Here is a 19,162-nt window from a genome sequence, read left to right as displayed (position 1 = left end):
GAGCTCATAGTGTGTTTTGACAGTGGCTGGTGTGATGACCAGCTGCTGCTGGGGGGGAGATGCTCTCGCTCACCCTGACTGCCGGCTGCTTCTGCTTCTCTTCCTGTTTGGCAGCTTCAGGCAGCCGTGGTATGAAATTAAGCCAGCCGTGAAAATAAAATCCCGTGTTTATATGTTTTGGGTTTTTTCCCCCCGGTAGTTTCCTGAGCCAGTTTTTGGGGAGGTCAGCAGAGCACCGTGGCGGGTGGCAAGGCGATGGCTGAAGCTCTGAGGGGCAGCCAGGCATTACAGGAGCTCAGCTGGAAGCAAGGATCTCTCTTGCGCCTCTCAGTGAAGTAAGCCAGGGCTCAGGCGTTCAGTTTACTACCAGGAAGGCGTTCAGAGCACTATGCCAAAAAGATCAAGTTGAATTTATTTTTAGCTTCTCCACATTTTCAAAACTGCCTCCCCGCTGGCTGCTCGCTCTGAGGAGGAGGAGGTATGGAAAGCTCTGTGCACTTGTCCAAGCCTTGGAGCAAAGCCCTGCTGTCCTTTGCTCTCTTCAGCCAGCAGACTGGAATGATGCTCTAGACTGGCAGGCAGGGAAGAGGTACTCTTTGCTCTTTCTCTCTTGGATTGCATTGATTTTGCAGACACCATCTGCTTGTGGCTGACTAATTAGGAGCAGTAGCCAAGAGGCAATTTTCTTCTCTCTCCTTTGACATGCAGACTTCATAATGTGATCTGTGCCTTTTGCCACCAGACTTTGAAATGATGCTGGTGGAAGATAAAACTTAGTCACTTGTTCAGGAATTGTTGAGGAGGGATAGCTGTGTTCTTAATGGTTCCTCACTGAGTTATGAACTTAGATCTGGATGGTTTTGTGTCCCACTGGTTCCCAAAATAGCATAAAATGAGTGAAGTTTTCAGTGTTTTAGCCTGGGAACAGGAGACCCTGGTGCTGGTGTGTGGCTTCTTAGTGGAGAACCTCCAGTTCAGTGCCGGGGTTTCCTTATGCCTCTTTAGAGTTGTAAGACCAGACTTGGCAGATTTTAGGGATGGAAACTCCTGTTCAAACTGAAAGCTGGTGTTTGGTCTTGAACGTTTTTTCTGGGACCCTGGGTTAAGTCATTGAGAAACAAACGGAAGAGGTTTTGCAAAAGATACCATTCTGTAAATGATGGTGTTGTTCAAGTTCAGGTCCCTTGCTCCAGGAGGCTTGCAGTCTCTCTGATAGTCAGCTGGGTAGGTTTTTATTCTTGTAGATACGTAACTATTTCAGTTGCCTTCCAAAAAGGAAGTGAATCTGCATGGTTTTCCAGTACGTGCCTTGTATGAAGCAGTATAAGTTTCACGTATAACTACGATTAATTTCTTTCTTGTTTCCCTTTCCCTAGAATATGACAGATACCTAGCATCTAGCAAAACCATGGCAGCAGCTTACCTTGACCCCAACTTAAATCACACCCCGAGTTCAGGTGCAAAGACTCACCTCAGTACTGGGATGGAGCGTTCCCCGGGGGCCATGGAACGAGTCCTAAAGGTTTTCCACTACTTTGAAACCAGCAATGAACCGACCACGTGGGCCAGCATTATCCGGCATGGAGATGCTACAGATGTCCGAGTAAGTCTGTTTTTAGCATTCTTGTGTCATTTTTAGGTTGTTAACTTAAAAAATGGAAGGTAAAAATCTGGAGGCAAAAACACTAGAAGTTTTGTGGTTTATTTTAAAAGAATATTGACTTGTTGTATATTTTGAGTAAATTCAGAAGCTTTAAGTGGTAAACCTGTGTGACACCTCAAGGCAGGAATGAGAGCTGGGATGAAAGTGACACTAAAAAACATTTTGCGTGTTTTAAAAAAATAAGAAGAAATAAATGTGTTTAATTGTAAGATGTGTGTGTTCACATGTTTAAAATGTTTAAATATAAATGTGTACATCACTTAGGGAAAAAAATACTGTTAGGAATATTCCCCATAGTGTGGGAAAATGGAGCTCTCAAGAGTCCCTTTTTTCCCCTCAGAAAGTCCATTTGTCCATCCTCTCCCTCCTGGTGGTCACCTGATGCTTGTATTTTTACAATATTATCCTTCAGTTCATCTATGGAAAAAACCCAAAGGTTGTAACTTTTTAAAGAATAAGTATCTGTAATGTTAGAGTTCTGTGGAAGTGTTATATATGCATGAAAACACTTTATTGTGACCTTAGATCCTTTCGAATGCTGAGATTTTACCTTTTCTGCATTTATTTCAATTTTTGAGGTATTGTGGTATCTAAACTGTAATGATGCCCAGTTTAATGTGTCAAATGCTTTTGTGGTTTGGTTGTTTTTTAATTATCCTCCAAAAGCAGAATCTTGCAGGGTGGTAGATGGTGTGTGGGGTTGTTCTCTGCTGTGAGGTTCTTGCTGTAGAAGCAGGTTCCCATCTGTTCCTTCCTTCCAACAGTGCTTCAAATTCCACTACAAAGATGTGATTCTGCTGGAGGGAGAGAGTTGTCACAGAGTTAAGGAGCCTTGTTTTCTCCTTTTGCCCTCCATTAAGTTTCCTTTGCGCAAGAGAAAATGAAATTAAAAAAAAAAAAAAAGAGTTTATCTCCCTTTCCCACTGTTTATTTCCTATCATGGCTGCTTGTGGGAAGGCCCAGGAGCATTCCTCAGTGGAGTAGGTCTTGTGGTCTTGATCACAGACCTGTGAAATCCAGGGATTTTCATTGGTGATGGTCAGAAAATCTGTCTCTTGTCAATTCAGTAAGCTCATATCTGTGGTCAGGGATAATTTGGTGAGTGGACAGATCAGAGAAACAACAACCAGAAGCATTATCATCAATCCCATACATTTATTTTACGTGGAATAAGGTTTTTTGGGTGCCACTTGAAACGTTTTTGCTCCCTGTCTTAAGTACAATGGTTTGCTATCTCTAGTCTGATTCATTTGTTTCGTAAAGTGCATTACTTGGTACAGGAGGAGAAAAACTATGTCTCAGATTGTTTTTAACCTCGAAAACCTCTCCTGTGGATAAATGTCCTGGGCTCTTAATGTGGTACTTTCAATAGAGGCTGTCTTTTCAGAGAAGTATGTAAAATCCTGGAAAACAAAAGCAGAGATTAAATCTGTTTCTTTCCAGCTCAGAAATACCTGTGGTTATGGACTTTAAGGATACAAAACTTACAGTTGCTGTAAGAAATTCAGTGCTGGGTTCAGTTCACAGTTATGTATCATTGTTTAAAGCAAGAATATGCCTTTTTTTTTAAAAGCACAATTAGAAGAACAGGCAAGTACCAGTTACTTGAGGCTTGCTTTAATTTTTAATTTTTACATGTACTTTTAATTGGATGGATGTTTCCAAAAGGAGTGGGATTTGTATTGTTCTGTCCTGATAAAGAACGTGATGGGTAGCTGTTAAACTTCCTTCTTTTAACAAATGTCCTCCTTTTGTAATTTTGTTAAACTGGGACAGTGACTGTTGAATGTGAATGTGCAGGTAGTAAAGGTCTAGCACTGATGTATTACCATGACATTTATTTTAGAAACAGTAAACCCTTGTTGGAGTACAAGCCTACATTCCATTGGAATGACTGCTCTTCAACCAAGCTGAATAATTTAAGATGAAAATAGCCTGTAAAGGTTTTTATGCCTCCTTTTGTGGAGGAGACCGTCTGCTATAGAGCTTCCAGGTCTTCTGAATTACAACCTGAGGGAGGAGTCTGGAGCTGGATTTGTTTCCAAGGAGCTCTGAAGGAATATTCAAAGGTGAATGTCTTTGAGACAGCTCTGCAATTAAAAGGAAAAGAAAAAAGGTCTTTTGGGACTACTCCATGGTCAGCACAGCTGCTGGGATGATAGCTAGGGAACATTTCCAGTATTCGGGGGTACATTCCCAGTGTTCAAAGTCACACTTTGTCTGAAATCTCCAGATGAGCCAATTAAAGGTGTTTCTGCTGCTAAAGTCAGAGGACTTTATAGAATGTACCCAGGGAAAGTAAAGTTGGAGTTTTCTTTCTACAAAAGAAAACGAATGAAATCCAGTTTGCTTTTGTGAATGAAAAGGATGTGTTTGACAGCAGTGAGGAAAGGGCATTTTCCTCTCAAAAAAAAAAAAGGAAAAAAAAATTATATCCTAAGAGCAGAGTAGAAACAGTGATTTAGCTGTATGCCTTCCACACAGAAGAAGGCTATAGTCATGAAGGAAACATTTTTCATTAAAACTCAGGTGGTTAAGCTCATATGAACAGAACTCAGCTTTCTCTAGGAGTCCCTTAAAAGGCTAGACTGTGATTTCCTTGCTGTTTGTCTTAGAATATCTTTCACCAAAACAACAGTGTGGCTACATTTAGGGTTTGCTTTGAGGAGAACTTTGGGCTGTGGACTTCTGCTTATTCTGGACACATTTAGTCCCTTAAAGACAGCTGTTTCCTCAGAGGGTTGAAGGCTGTGTTCTGCAGTGGATGCAAGAGCAGCTTCTCAATTCTGGGAAATGCTTTCTTGGATTTCAAAGAACTGGCATGCTCTCTTTACCCTCTTTTTCTTTGGTGTTATACTAAAGGCATGCTTCATTTCCAAAAGAAAGAAAAGGCTTTTATGAATGTGCAAACATTGGTCTTCTCCTGTGAATGTGTATGTAGACATAGCCACGAATTTGCCAGGGGAAGAAAGGTTGTTTATCTTCATTGTTTATGTTGGTATGGCTTGTTTGGATGTGGTGTCTAGGTGCTTATGCACAAAGAGGGATTTCCAGGCTTCGGGCTTGGAGAGAATGCAGGACATGCTCTGCCCTGCTCCCAGCCTCAGGTGTGGCATGTGAGGAGGTGGGTGTTGCTGAGATGGAATTTTTTGGTCTCAAGTGCACCCTGAAAGTAAACACTGCCACCAGGTCTTGATCAGCACTTGGGAGAAAATGACCTCTGTTTTGAGATGTGGTTGAAGCAGAATTGTAACCAAATTTTTAAAAATAAAAAAAGAAGAGTGCAATGCATTTAGCAGATTGAGGGGGTAGGGAAGAGTTGGGGTTTTTAGAAAACAGGCATTAGGAAGCCTTGTGTGAGTCCTTACAGGTGGCTTTTGGTGAAGTGCAGATCTTCTGCGCAGTCTCATTTCCACCCCAGAGGTGGCCAGCTTGCATCCATTACACCTCCTTTTTTTAAACTTCCAGCCTTTAAAGCTCGTCCTTGATTCTTCACTAGTAGTTGTGAGAAGTAAAGACATTATTTATGTGGAAATAACAACCACAAACCTCAAACCAGCTTATTGCCAGACATGCGTCATACCTTGATTCTCAGAAAGTTTTGTTTTCTTCCAGTTTTGCTACATTGTCTAAAACCTAAGCTGGATAGAGATAGCATTAAAACTTTTAACCTGTCAGCTTTGTCCTTATTTTGGTAGTTGGGAGAGAAGCATGGTTAGAGCTCTTGAACAAATAAAGATAGTGTTCAGGGTTCTCTGTTCATAATTCAAATGTCTTTTTCTTCCTTTTCTGTGCAGTACCACCTTGAAATGTCAGCTTCCTTAATATTGACAGAATAAGAACTCAAAAAGCTGAATTAAAAAAGAACATCCTTAGCTAAGGGGAAGGATATATCTAACCTTAAAAAAATTGAATGCAAGGAGCATGCTTTGGCTATGTCCCATCCATCTGGAGAAAGACCAAAGCAAATTCATCAGCTTCCCTACCCACCTGCAAAATCTTACTTCTCACAGGTAGAAGGCATGGATGCTTGTTGGAAGGTTGTGTATTCCAGTCTCTTGCCTAAGCTGAGCTTTTTAGGGGAAGAGCTGAAGCACATTCAGCTGGGTCTTCACTAAAGCAGTTTATTCAGCTGTGTTACTGTGTTCGTATGTGTTGTGTCTTTTTTCCTGTTTGCCTCTCCCATTCAATGCATGCTGTACTTTCATCTATTGGTGCAGGAGAGCAGAGTATTGGATTGGAGATCCAGTTTGTGGTGGAGGAATGGAAAGATCCTGTAGTGCAAAGGTCTGTGATTCAAATGCTATCCTAGTTAAAATGCGTGTTTCATCTGGCAGCTGTGCCAGCTTCCTTCTTGCTGTTTGTTTTCTCATGCTACCACCGTGGTTGTGCTGGCATAGGTGGTGTGGCTGTTTTGGCAAACTCAGTCCAAGTTAAAATGAATTATTGTTTTGCTGATGTTTTAAATCCAGATCAGTTCTGTAATCTTGTTAGCTGCATTGTCTTGCCGACTAACACGGCTGAGAAGGCTGGGGGGGGAAGGAAATGCCTGCTTATGCTGGCACAGTGCTGCTACTGCTGCTACTGCTCCTACTGCAGCACGAGTGAATAGAGTATTAAAGCCTTATTGATGAACATCCATTCTCATCCACAGCAGCATTCCTGGTTTCCAGCATTTCCCAAGAAGGATGTTGTCTGTTTGGAAAAAGGGCAAGAGGCTTGTCAGCTCATCCTCAGTTCCAGATGTGATTCCACTCGTTCACCTTCATCTCTGTCCTCCAAGTCTCTTCCCCTTTTTCAAACCCATGTTATTTAAAGCCAATATCTGGACAAAGGGTGCCAGACATCTACTGTGGCTAGTCTGGAGCAGAGCTGGGCTACACAATACTGATTCTGACTGACTGACAGGTAGCCAGAGGTTGAGCTCACTGCTACCCAACTGTGGAATGGCCAGATGTGCTTACTGCTTCTCAGTTCCTCCCAAGCCAGAAGCTTGAAGAGGTGTAGGAGAATGGGCATGGGGTAGAGCTGCTCTGGTATATCTACTCCAATCTGTAAAGGAGATGCAAATGTATTAATTGGATAAGTTTTTATCTACTGGGTTTCTCTTTTAAAATGGATTCTTATTAGATTTAGTAACAGGGGTAGCAAGTTGGTCACACAAAGTTCTGTGGAGAGAGGCTGTGAGCACTGGCAGGATCAAAGCTGGGTTGGTATTTTTGGTGAAGTCAGCTCTTTACAGCACCTGTTGTGTATTCGAATCTCATTTCTGCATGTGTACGGTGATACACGTGCTTTGAGGCAGTAGAACTATCTGATGTATAGAAGCAGACTGGAGTGCAGCGATTCAAACATCAAATGGATGTGTGTAAAAATGTATCAAATCATTCCTGGTGTAGTATAAGAGCTAGAAAATTGGTACTATTTACCTTTTTTTCCTTCCTTTTCTCTGGTGTGTGCCTGCATGAATTGTACCAGGTAACAAGGCGTGGTTGTATTGTTATTTTGTAGGTGCCTCCCTTCTGAGAACCTGAAAAAGGTAACAATAATTCAAAATTATGGATCTTGAAATGTAAACAAGAGTTGTATGGTACCATGATAATCAGTATATTACAAGACAAAAGTACCCTTGGGCTTTAGAAGGCCTCTTTCACTTGTGCAAAATACTCATGATACCCTTAGATGAGACACACATGCAAAAGGACATTTTAAAGCCAATCTAAATAGCCCTTCAACATTTTTCTGAAGAAATCTATATCTACAGATGGCTTCAAGTCAATGTCCTGCATCAATGTTTAAGTGTACAAAAACTGGATCCAAGGGGGCTCTTAGACTTTGCAAGTGCATCTGAGGATAGGGAGTAGTGAAATAATAGAATCACAGAAAAATTTGGGTTAGAAGGGACATTTAGAGGTTATCTATTCCAGCCCTGCTGCAACATTCTCAACTAGATTGGGTTGCTCAGAGCCCAATCTAACCTGGCCTTGAGTGTTTCCAGGGATGGGGCATGCACCACCTCTCTGGGCAACCTGGTTTGGTGTTTTACCACCCTCATTGTAAAAAAACTTCTTCATAATATCTTGTCTAAACCTACTCTCTTTGAATTCAAAGCCATTTGCCTGTATCCTATCACTTCATACCCTTGCAAAAAGTCACTTTCCAGCTTTCTTGGAGCACTGGAAGGGGCTTCAAGTTCTCCCTGGAGCTTATCTTCTCCAGGCTTAGCAGCCCCAACTCTCTCAGCCTGGCTCCGTGGGAGAAGTGCTCCATCCCTCTTACCATCCTAGTGGCCTCATTGGGATTTGCTCTAACAGCTCCATGTCCTTCCTGTGCTGGGCTGCCAGAGCTGGATGCAGCTCTGCTGGTGGGGTCTCACCAGAGGGAGCAGAGGGGCAGAATGCCCTCCCTTGCCCTGCTGCCCACGCTGCTTTGGATGTTAAGCTTCTGGAAAACTAAATTTATTGTCAGCTTTTAAAACAGCGTTGCATTTATTTGGGAAGTGTGCAGTAGGATCAGAAAGGTGCTGATTAATCCAAGAAGACTGGAAAGCAGGGCTGTACCAGCTCTGCTCCGTCAGCACTGTCACCGTGTGCTTGGAAGGTTCCTTGTGGAATTCTGTGTGGTGTGGAGGGGTATTTGGGATGACAGATACAACTGTGGCTTGAATATGAAAAGCTCTGAGGCACTTGGGTGGATGTGTCGCTTGAGCTGAGGTGTCTCTGTGCTGGAATGGTGACAGGATCCTGGCCACCAGGACAGCCTGTGTTCAGGCTGTGGTTTTGATATTAACTTGTTGGGCTTCAGGGGCAGAGTTCTTGTGCAGCTGCATCAGTTTCCCAATCTTCTTTATCATGTGATACACAAATGTGTTTGCTGGATAAGCACAGTAATGAGAGAAAGAGGAATGTGGGCTTTTTGCTTTGACTGTCAGACACAGCGTTATCAGAGGACAGCCCAGCTTTTGGTGTTGTGAGCATGTTCTAGAGTTCTCCTTTATGGGAATTATAAGTTACTTTTCATCAGACTGTTGCCATTTACTTTTGTTCAGCTTTTCATTTAAGCTCCCCATATAAATCTGTCATCAGGACTTTAAATACTTGATATATTAAATACTGTGTTTGACATACTTGAAGTGCTCCACAAACATTAGCACTCTGTGCCTATGTCACACCTGCTATGCACACACACTATGTGCTACTTAAAGACTTTTTCTGGTGCAAGAAACTTTCTCCTTCCTACTAAATAAGGAAATTAGGTTTGTAGTCACACTGGGAGTATATTATTCTGTCTTCAATTTATTCATAGTAGCACATCAGTCCTGTTAATTTACAAGCAAGCAATTCATTTTGACTCATTTACAGAAGCATGAAGTATTATTGATAAATACTGGGAGAGCCAAGGGTACTGTATGCCTTTCAGCTTTTCTTTGGTCTGTCTTGATTTTTCAACGTTCTCCTTGATGTACTGTACTGTAAATTCTATTTTTGGGCACATCCTCCTAATTTAGGGCAAATATTAATCTATTTTTTAAATTAGCTGTGATGTGTATCTGTGGGTCCTTTAGACAAATGAGTAGAAGTGAGTGCAATTCAGTTTTCTACCTACAGAAAAAGCTTTTCTTCTTCTCTCTGGGGTAAAGGGAAGGAAAGGTCACCTATCCCTTGCCTGTTGATAGGAAATTCCTCTGAAGGCTTCCCACTCTCTCTTGCTCAGCTGTACTAGTCTCTTTTATGTTCAGGATGTAAATGTCAGCTTCAGAAACCTAATTAAAATCAGTGTGATTACGGTAAACTGCAGTCAAGTGGCACATGATTGTGTGACTGCCTTGCAGTTGTAGGGAGCTGCCAACAGACACATGAAAACTCCTCATGGGAATTTATATTCATGTAGGGATCCCCTGTACCCAGAGTGAAATCTCATTCTGGATTAGGTTTCTGCTGGAGTCAAGCTCTCCAACAAGTACTTCTAGCTGTGATTGAGGTCAGAAGTTTGTAGTCCAGGTTCAAACTGCTGGTCCTTACCTGTTTTTTTCCACTCAGTAATCCATCTGAGGAGCTTCCTGAGCTGCAGGGCTGGTTGCAGTAGAGTCTGGAGAGATTTCAAATTTCTTTGGCCATGTTTCCAGTTAGACTGTGGTGACATGTCTCAGCAGGATGCTGTAGCTGCTACTGTGCAGTGGTTAAGCAGTTAAATTGTTAGTCTGGAAACTTCAGATGAAGCATTCTCATCGCTGCCACAGAGAACATTGGGCTGCTTTGGCAGGGCTCCTCACAGAGCCACCATGGAAGGCACAGAGGCTGTCACCCATCCTGGAGTGATGGCAGTGGCTTTGTTGGACACTTCACGTGTCTCCACTGGGTCCGTGGAGGTTGCCCAGGACCTGAGGAGATGCAACATGTTCTTTGCTACTTTTGGGAGTTAAATGCACTGGCCTGATGCTGGTTGCTGCGCCAGTGCAAGTCTTGGGGATTAATCTTGGACTGTTTGGAAAGAGCAGTGAGAACTGTGCGAGTCCCTGGGGCTGGATGAGCTGCCCTGTTCTGCTGCTGGGTTCTCCTGATGGGATGTGTGGCTCTAAATGTTTGAAAATTCAAATTCTCTGGTTTATTAATAAAAAAAGGTATATAAGCAAATAGATGTTTTACTAGAGAGGTCTCCCTTGCAAACCAGCCATTTTGAGCATCTTAATCACCATGTTTCCTAATTTCTCCAGTTTTTGATTCTGACTGGGAGTTGGTAGCACCTGGAATGAGCTCTGCAGCTTTCCTGAAGAAGAGAGAAGAGAAGCACTTAATGTGTTTGTTTCACATAAAGCATCACTTCTTCCCTTCTGACAGTACATGGCTTTTTAGAATGTATTTTCCAACACCTGCACTTGACGTCCTTTGCACCCATTCTGCTGTCTCCTTAGTGTTTTTGCTGACTTTTTCTTGAGTTGCAATACATACTAATTGTTGCTAATTATTTTCTTGTGGTGACAGCAGCTACCTCGCCACATACCCTTCTTATGTCATTCAGAAGATATGTCTATTTTTATTTTTTATTTTTGATTCTGTGATAGGTTGAGACTCAGTTGATGATACAAAAAGGACAGAAGCTTAAAATCTCGCTCGATTTTGGCAGGAATTAGGACACCTGACTTCTTCAGTCCTTTTGAAATCCCAGCCTGAAGACTAGAGAGGGTCTGAGGTGCCCATCTTGATTCTTTCCTGAGTAAACACTAATGGTTTCAGCTGAGCCTTATGCATCAGTAGTCTTAGTGGTTCATGGTCATAGATAATTTTACTGTAATTTTTTCCTTTCCAAAGCCATTTCTTATCACAGCAGGCGTAACTATCATCTAATAACATGTACCATTTTCATTATCAACTGACAGTGTCAGAGATGGGGGGAGGGATGGATTTCCAAAATGTAATGCTGTATGTTACACGCTCTGTGCAGGGTGCAGGAAGATATTAAAATGAATGAGTCTCTCTTCTGTTTGCATGTAGAAAAGCTGGCACCGTTCCCTGTGGATGAGAGCTGGCCTGCCAAAATGTTAGGCTTTACTAACTAAGCAGAGATTGTCCTTTGGGTGAAGAAGAGGTTAAATATGCCTCTGTTGCTTCTGAGAGTACTTGGTGGTGGTGAGTGTTTCCAGGGATACAGGCAACTGTTCTCCTTTGTAGTTTGTGATACAAAGAGCCTCAAATGCAGTCAAGAAACAAACTTAAACAATTTACATTTAATTCAGATTTAAAACCGTTCACTGATCTGATAATAGACCTTTGGAATTGCTGGGGAAGGTTGCAGAAAGTGAACTGCTTTAAGAGGAGACAGGATGAGTAATTGGAAGAGTTTCATTGTAGGCTGATGAATGACAGAAACAATGCTTGGCTTGGGAAATCCAGTGGGATAAAAATAGTCTGAGGTTAGGAGAGCACTTGGGGGAAGTGTTCCTGTGTGCTTGCCTGGTGTTGCCTCATCCCCTGGCACCCATCTGTGGCCACTCCGGTTCCTCCTGGAGTTGTTTTACTGAGGTGCCTGCAGGGAGTTCTTGTTTGCATCAGACCTTGTTCTGGCAGCTCAGGCACCTTCTGGCTGTTGGGACAGGCTGTGGCTGGTGAGTCTGTGGTGCTGCCAGCTGCTTGAAAGCTTGGATTTGCCACAGTGTTGTGAAGTTCCCCTCCCACACAATACCATTCTCTGCAAGCCTCCTGCTTGCTTTGCTGCTGCTGTTCATCTTCCTTCAGGTCTGGCCTCGCCATCCACTTAGCACTGGATATCCAGCTCCGGGGCATGGGAGACAAGGGAAATTGGGGGCTGTGGGTTCTGAAGCAAACTGATGCTTCTGAGGGTGCTCACACTGCTGCTCTCGGACACAGGGTCCTGTTGGGCTTGATGGAACCTCTTCTAACTCAGTCCCCGTGAACTTACTAAACATGGCTTGTGTTTCCTTCCTGTAGGCTTGAAAGAATTGTGTTTTACATTTCTCTGTGCACTGTGTTGCTTCTGAAAGATTATTTAAAGGTTGCAGTTTGAGGAGATGTGTGAGCTGATTTAACAGCTTGATATCACCTCACCAACAGCATGATTCCACTCCTACATGTGTCATCTTCCCCCTCTATTCAGATTTAGTGCTTCCTTAATTCTCTTTTTGCAGTTAGTTTTTTGCTTGCTTAATTTGTAGAATCAGGATTTTAAACAATTTCTTTGGGGTATAAAACAAATTTTGGGAAGCAATCAGAGTCATTTAGGTTGGGAAAGACTGCTTAGGTCATCAAATCCAGCTATGAACCCAGCACCACAACCAAGTTCACCACTGAACAATGTCCTCAAGTGCCGCATGCCGTTTTTTGCACTTCAGGAGTTGGTGACTCCAGCACTTCCTCAGGCCAGCCAGTTCCAAGGCTTTTACCCTTTCAGTGAAGAAATTGTTCCTAATACCCAATCTAAATCTCCCTTGGCGCAGCTTGAGGCCATTTCCTCTCATCCTGTCCCTTGTTACCTGGGAGAAGAGTCTGACCCCCACCTGGCTACACCCTCCTGTCAGGGAGTTGTAGACAGCAGTAATGACCCCCCCCCCCCAGCCTCCTTTTCTCCAGGCTGAGCCCCCCTCAGCTGCTCCTCACCAGACCTGTGCCCCAGACCCACAGTGTCATCCTATAGAAAACCTTCTCTCTAACTCCCTGCAGAAGGTTCCTCTGGCTCCTGTAGAACTTCCACTGGTTATGTGATGATGTTTATCTGGAATCCTGAGCGAGAATCAGCAACTTGTGCATCTCTGCGCGCGTCTGTGTGCGTGTGTGTGTACCTGTATGAGTGTTTTCTGTAGGAAATTTTCAGACCACTACAGGCACAGAAGCAAAGGCCTGTGAATTCCTGAAAGAAGTGTCTGCGAGCAGTGATAGCCCCTGCTCCTGCTGAGCTCTGAGCTCCTGCCGGCGGGGATCTGCCATCTTGCAGGGAGACACGGCTTCCCTTTGACGGGGTTGTGAGGCAGCAGCTCGGATCTCCTGCTGGCTTCCTAATTGGGATAAGAGCAGGACAGCCTGGCACACTGCACCTGAAAGGTTGCTCATCCCTGCTCCACTAACACATTCGATTTTTAGTTACTGCATGTCAGACCTTTCTGATGTCTGACACAGCAATTTGCTACGGATTTATGTAAAAGGTTCCTTTCTTGAGCAAGAAATCCTCAAGCTCTGAAATTTACCTTGGGGCAAACAACGTTTGTTGTGTTTGAGAATGTTCCCAAATAATTGTCTCTTGCCTAGTTTTATATAAAACAAGGGATCTGTGCTGCATTTCAAATGAGTTGGGAGAGGAGGGGAAAGGAAACCAAGGGGCTGTGGTGTCACCTATGAAATCCTGGCTGTTGGGGCACTAAAGAGGATGAAAGTCCAAGATGATTTTCTGGTTCTTGATGGAGAGCAACTTTTAAAGGCTGCTGGTGGGTTTTCTTGAGCTAATAAATCTTGCTTTCATCCACAAACCTGCTTTTGATATTTTGGCTTTTATGTTATTCTGTTTTGCATAGAGGAAATGCTGGCCTAAATCTGAAAAATGCATGGAACATATTTACTGATGTTTTCTGAAGCCATGCTAGGAAAATTTCAGCCATTGTAACTAGATGTGTGAAAGAGTAGCTGACAATAAAATATGTTTAGTATTCTTAATAAAGTTTCTATCTGTGTGCTGCTTAGTATTTTGTGTAGGGTATTACATGGTAATAATTAAAATTTTAAAATTTATATATATTGTATCTTACAGCTTGTGAGGAGTGTGTGTTTTCTCTTTTAGGGCATAATTCAGAAGATTGTGGACAGTCAAAAAGTGAAAAATGTGGCCTGCTATGGGTTACGGCTCAGTCACCTGCAGTCTGAGGAAGTTCACTGGCTACACCTGGACATGGGGGTGTCCAATGTGAGAGAGAAATTTGAATTAGCCCACCCTCCAGAAGAATGGAAGTAAGAGTATAAATCTGTTCAATGTCAGTCATAAAAGTCTTTCTGCCTTGTTGTAAAAAATATTCTGTAATTTGTTTTACTAAGAAAGATCCTTTTGTAGTGGAATAGAGGTTATGGAGTGGGGGAAAACAAACCCACCAAACTTTTCACTAGGAGCTGTGAGCAATGTTTTGTTTGCTTTAAGAGGTTTTTGTTGTTGTAAGGGGTTTCCTGCAAACTGAGGAGAAACCTGGGATTTAGAGGAAGCGTAAAATAGGAACAAAAATATCCTAGTCATTTGTGCTGAAATCTGCAAGTTTTGTCATACTTAAAAGTTTTAGGGCAGGAATGCTATTCCTAGTTGTGGTATAAGCACTCAGCTGCAATTTTAAAAGGATAAATCTTGTTATTTAAGTAAAGCCAAAAGGATATTGTTAAGTACTGGTTGTACTTATCTATAGACTGAGTAGGAGAAATGTGATTTGAAATGAGTGAAATGCAGTCAAAAATAATTTTATCCCTCTGCTGTTGAAAAACTTTTCGGTTGTTAAACTAGCTTACATTGTGGCCCAGAGCAATAAGTGACCTCTGCCTTCCTTCTGACTGTGATCTTCTCAAGTTATACCAGAAGCAATGAACAGTAGAAAGATAACTGCAGAATTTTGGTTTTTTTTTTCATAGCCTGGGCACATTTGCTGAAGTTTTTCATGATGCTGGTTAGTTGGTTAAAAGAAGTCTCATGACCTAAGTTTCTTCAGCTTTTTAGAAGGGTAAGCTGGTGGTTCACGCTCAGGAGAGGAAGGAAGGAAACTCTCCACTTTCCTGGTAGAAGGAGAAGAGGAAACTAAAATTTATTTGCAGAAACACACAGAGTCTACTAGAGAAAATGGGGAGGTCACAGTTGTAAAATACCAATAAACCAAATAGAGATTAAACCAAAGAATAGATTACTGTGGTTGCTAGTTCATTGCAGGGGTGTTGTGCATCTATTTCCGTGGTTTACGTTCATAACCACAATTTGTGCACAAGTTGCTGGCTATTTTAAAGGCTGCACATACCATCTGCAAAATTACTGTAAATATTCCATACTTAATTTCTCATAAATGGAGCTACTATATTTTAGCAGATGTCACAGTTGGCAAGCTTCAGTTTATAAATTCTCTTTAGGGTCCCAATTTTAACAAATTCCACAAATTCAAAGAAATGAGAAATGTTTAAAACCTGGGCTTCAGGAATGTTGCATATTCTCTTCTATGCATTGTTTCTGTGATCTGCATGGATATTTTCCCTCACAATAAGTTTTTCATTGATAATACTGTGAAATCACAGCTTAGAAAGGAGGAGATTCCTGAATCCTTCCCTTGCTAGTGGTGCTATCACATGGTAGATGAGATGTGAATAGTTAATGGTGTGGAAATTTGTTACTTAGTGTACCAGTCTCAGTTCCATTTTTATTAGGCAGTACAACTTGCATGGTACACATTGCAGAACACACTTAATTGGTTTTAAAAACAAAGTCAGATATTGTTTTGAAGCTTGTGGAAAGGAATTGCGTAAAATGCTCATGAAAGAGCTATGATAAGATGTAAATTATTCAATACCTTTCCAAGTGTCATTTAATGTGTTATCGAATACATGGTGCCTGACATACCTTTTAAACCCTGAGAGATTTGCTGTGCATAATCAAAATGCTGCTGTCATAATTGTAATGCCATAACACAAAGTGTCTAAGATCATATGACAGTACTTGTAGAAATATTTAGATTACTGAAGGGGGAGTAGTCTTGGAATGGTTCTTAAATTAAAAGCTTCCTATAGTGTTAGTAAACCACTAAATGCCTCACATGCAGTTATTTTATTTTTATCATCTGAATTAAAGGGTTATGTATTCACAGTGTTCAAAAATTAGATCTTGGAATTCTCCTGGACTAATCCAGGTACTAGAAGTTACATGAATTGTCAGTAGGTTGCACACAAAAGTTACCAGAATAAAAACTATCACCCACCTGGGTGAGCCAGAGTTAGCAGGATCTGGGGCTCTTAAATCATAGATAACACCAACCCTCATCATTTTGTGTAGTACTGAGCCTTGAACAGCAGTCACAGCTGCTGTCCTTTATGTCTCCAAAACTGCTGTGTGCCAGAGCGTTGTTCCTTTTGCTGGTCTTTTGTGTCACACAAAAGAAACACCAAGAGGTTCCCATAAGTTGTGTGTGTTGGAACACCCTGTTCCCCACAGGGCAGACACTTTCTAGCTCTGTAGTTCAGGTTTGTAAAGCAGGTCCCTGTAACCAGGTGACATCCCAGCTGTGGCTCTGACAGGCAGGAGACACCCCAGTGCTCAGCAGTCCTGGACTGTGAGTTTTGGTAGCTGTGATACAAAAGCCCTGGCAGAGAGGTCAGATCACCCGTGGGATGGTTTAATGAGTTGATCAAGTTGATGTAACAGTTCTGTCCCTCTCCTCGGCTCTTCTATGACTTCCAGTTATCCAGTCCTTTTCCTTTCCTTCTGTGAGCCTTAATACTTCTCTAATCCTTCAAAGAGCTGATTCAGTTCATTAAACTCACACAAGGCTTCTCCTTTGTCCACCCTTTTTGTTCTCATTTTCTATTCTGATTCCTTTCCTTTTGATGTGAACTGAATCAGAACCTGCTGGAGGCAAGGTTGGCATTGGCAAGATGATTTCTTTGAGGGGCACAAATTCTTAAGAGTTGGATCATCCTTTTGTTTTTGGCTCCACCAGCTGCCCTGGTAGTGCTTGTTGCTGACAGGGAAGCTCCCAGAACTGCCTGATGGTGTTCACTCTGCTGTGGAGGGGTCACTTCACTGTACAACTTGTGAACTCAGTTGATGCCCACCTTTGTGAGGTGTGGCAGAGTGTTTCTGAACTCCAGTACAGGGGCAGAGCAGTAAGCAGAATGGTGATCTTCTGGGTATAACTTATCAAACATTAGGGGAGTGATCATCAGGTGAGATACTTGCTCTGAAAGCAGACCTGGTTTGTGAGAAAGGGACGTGTCATCCTTGTCAGTTGGCTGCATTTCAAAGACAGTGAATTTAGAGGATATTGAATCGAGCCCATCCTTGAGTTGGCCTTTGGAAGTCGGCTTCTTCATTCCCACAGGCCCAGGCAGAGATTAGGTTATAAATAGGTAATGAAGGTCACTCACTGTGACTGTCCCAGCTGAGCTGCTTTGCCTTACCTGATTTTCTCATGAGATCCTGTTGCAAAAACCAGCACTTTCATGGCAGATCAGTTAAGAAGACACGTCCCTGTAAAGGAGAGAAATTAATTTTCATATGTTTGGTTTTTTTGGGGTTTTTTTAATCCCAGAGAGTAATGGTGTTCTGCATCCTAGAATCACAGAATCATTTGGGCTGGAAGAGACCTCTAAGGTCATCAAGCCCTGTGGTTAACCCAGCTCTGCCAAGGCCACTACTAAACCATGTCCCCAGGTGCCACATCTACATGTCCTTTAAATCCCTCCAGGGATGTGATGCCACCACTTCCCTGAGCAGCCTGTTCCAATCTTTGACAGCCCATTAAGAGATTTTTTCTAATATCAAATATCCAATTTTCTGATCTATAATCCAGTCTAAGCCTCTCCTGGTACAACTTGACATAGTTTCCTCTTGTCCTATCTCTTGTCACTTAGGAGAAGAGCCCGACCCCTACCTAGCTACACTCTCCTGTCAGGGAGTTGTAGAAAGTGATAAGGTCTTCCTGAGCCTCCTTTTCTCCCTCAGCTGCTCCTCATTAGATTTGTGCTCCTGGGGAGATTTAGGTTGGAATTAGGAAAAAATTATTCATGGAAAGTATTGTCAAACACTGGAACAGGCTTCCCAGGGAAGCAGTGGAGTAACCATCCTTGAAAGTGTTCAAAACAAGTGTGAATATGGCACTTGAGGACACTGTTTAGTGGTGAACATGGTAGTGGTGCTGGGTTGATGGTTGGACTTGAAGATCATAAAGGTCTTTTCCAACCTTAAGGGTTCTGTTGTTCTAAAATGCACTGGATTATAAAGCCCCCGAAAAGGAAGGAAGTCTTTTACACAGACTTGGTTTTTTTCCATGTCAGTCTCTGCAGTTGTGTTCAGCTGTAGATCTTAGTGGATATGGCAGAATAAAAACCAAGAGAGGCTCTGCTTTTCTGCAGTTGGATAGTGTGCTCATGCTGCCTTCTCTCCCTGACACGTAAATACCTGGAGGTACAATAATTTGGCTGATACCTAAATTTTAGTAAATAACTAGTTATCTGCTGGGGATCATGAAATATAAAGGCTGATCATCAATAGAAGGTGGTTCTGTGCTTCTTCACAAATGAGAGTAATCTGTGAGAGTTTGTCTTAACTGTGACTTTGAGTCTTTTTTTATCTGTGTCTGTTTTATTGTGTCAGAGAATGGTTTGGATTGAAAAGGACCTTTAAGGATCACCTAGTCCAACTCCCTGCCACGGGCAGGGACACCTTCCACTATCCCGGGTTGCTCCAGGCCCCATCCAACTTGGCCTTCAACACTTACAGGGATGGGGCAGCCACAGCTCCTCTGTGCCAGGGTCTCACCACACTCAGAGTAAACATTTTTTCCTTATGTGCAGTGTAAATCTACTCTCTATCAGGTGTTCTCAGCCTCGCCTGCATTTCACTCTTTAATTTAAGAACATGTTTTCTGTGCACAGGAATTTTGAAATATATTGCCATACTACAAGAAGACCTCATTCTAGTATTCTTTGTTTATATATGGCGTGTGTGTGTATTTACAGTTTCCAAACTTTAATGGTTTCTAACAGGACAATGTATTTTCAATTATTTCAAAGCAAATAATATTTTATATTTTTTTATTATATATTGCAACTTCTGCTTGCAGTGGAATCCTAGGCAACACTTAGCCCTAGGAAATTTTTACCAAATTGCCATGTACATCTTGATTACAGGCAGCTAGATCACTTGCTGAAAAGTTCTTGTCCTGCTGAAACCAACAGATTGAAATGTTGTAATATTTGCTCTTATCACAAGCAGATTGTTAAATATACTTACTTTGGGAAGTACTGCTAAGAGTGTTAGTTAGGA

The 19,162-nt window shown here is 42.2% G+C and overlaps 1 protein-coding gene across 8 annotated transcripts in view; it reads left to right on the top strand.

Annotated features, from left to right (window-relative positions):
- Positions 1–19,162, top strand: part of PTK2 (protein tyrosine kinase 2) — a 194,278-nt gene that overhangs the window by 82,912 nt on the left and 92,204 nt on the right. For all 8 annotated transcript variants that reach the window (XR_011148503.1, XM_069005548.1, XM_069005547.1 and 5 more), the window contains 2 exons: positions 1,377–1,603; positions 13,946–14,112. Coding sequence is in view for 7 of the 8 variants with exons in the window: in XM_069005545.1 (XP_068861646.1) it covers positions 1,377–1,603; positions 13,946–14,112 (394 nt within the window). In the remaining variant the exon portion in view is untranslated. The remainder of the gene's footprint in view (positions 1–1,376; positions 1,604–13,945; positions 14,113–19,162) is intronic.

The sequence above is a fragment of the Aphelocoma coerulescens genome, chromosome 2 (genome assembly GCF_041296385.1).
Source record: "Aphelocoma coerulescens isolate FSJ_1873_10779 chromosome 2, UR_Acoe_1.0, whole genome shotgun sequence".
Classification (NCBI taxonomy): Eukaryota; Metazoa; Chordata; class Aves; order Passeriformes; family Corvidae; genus Aphelocoma; species Aphelocoma coerulescens.
This window is presented reverse-complemented; position numbering and strand designations above follow the sequence as displayed.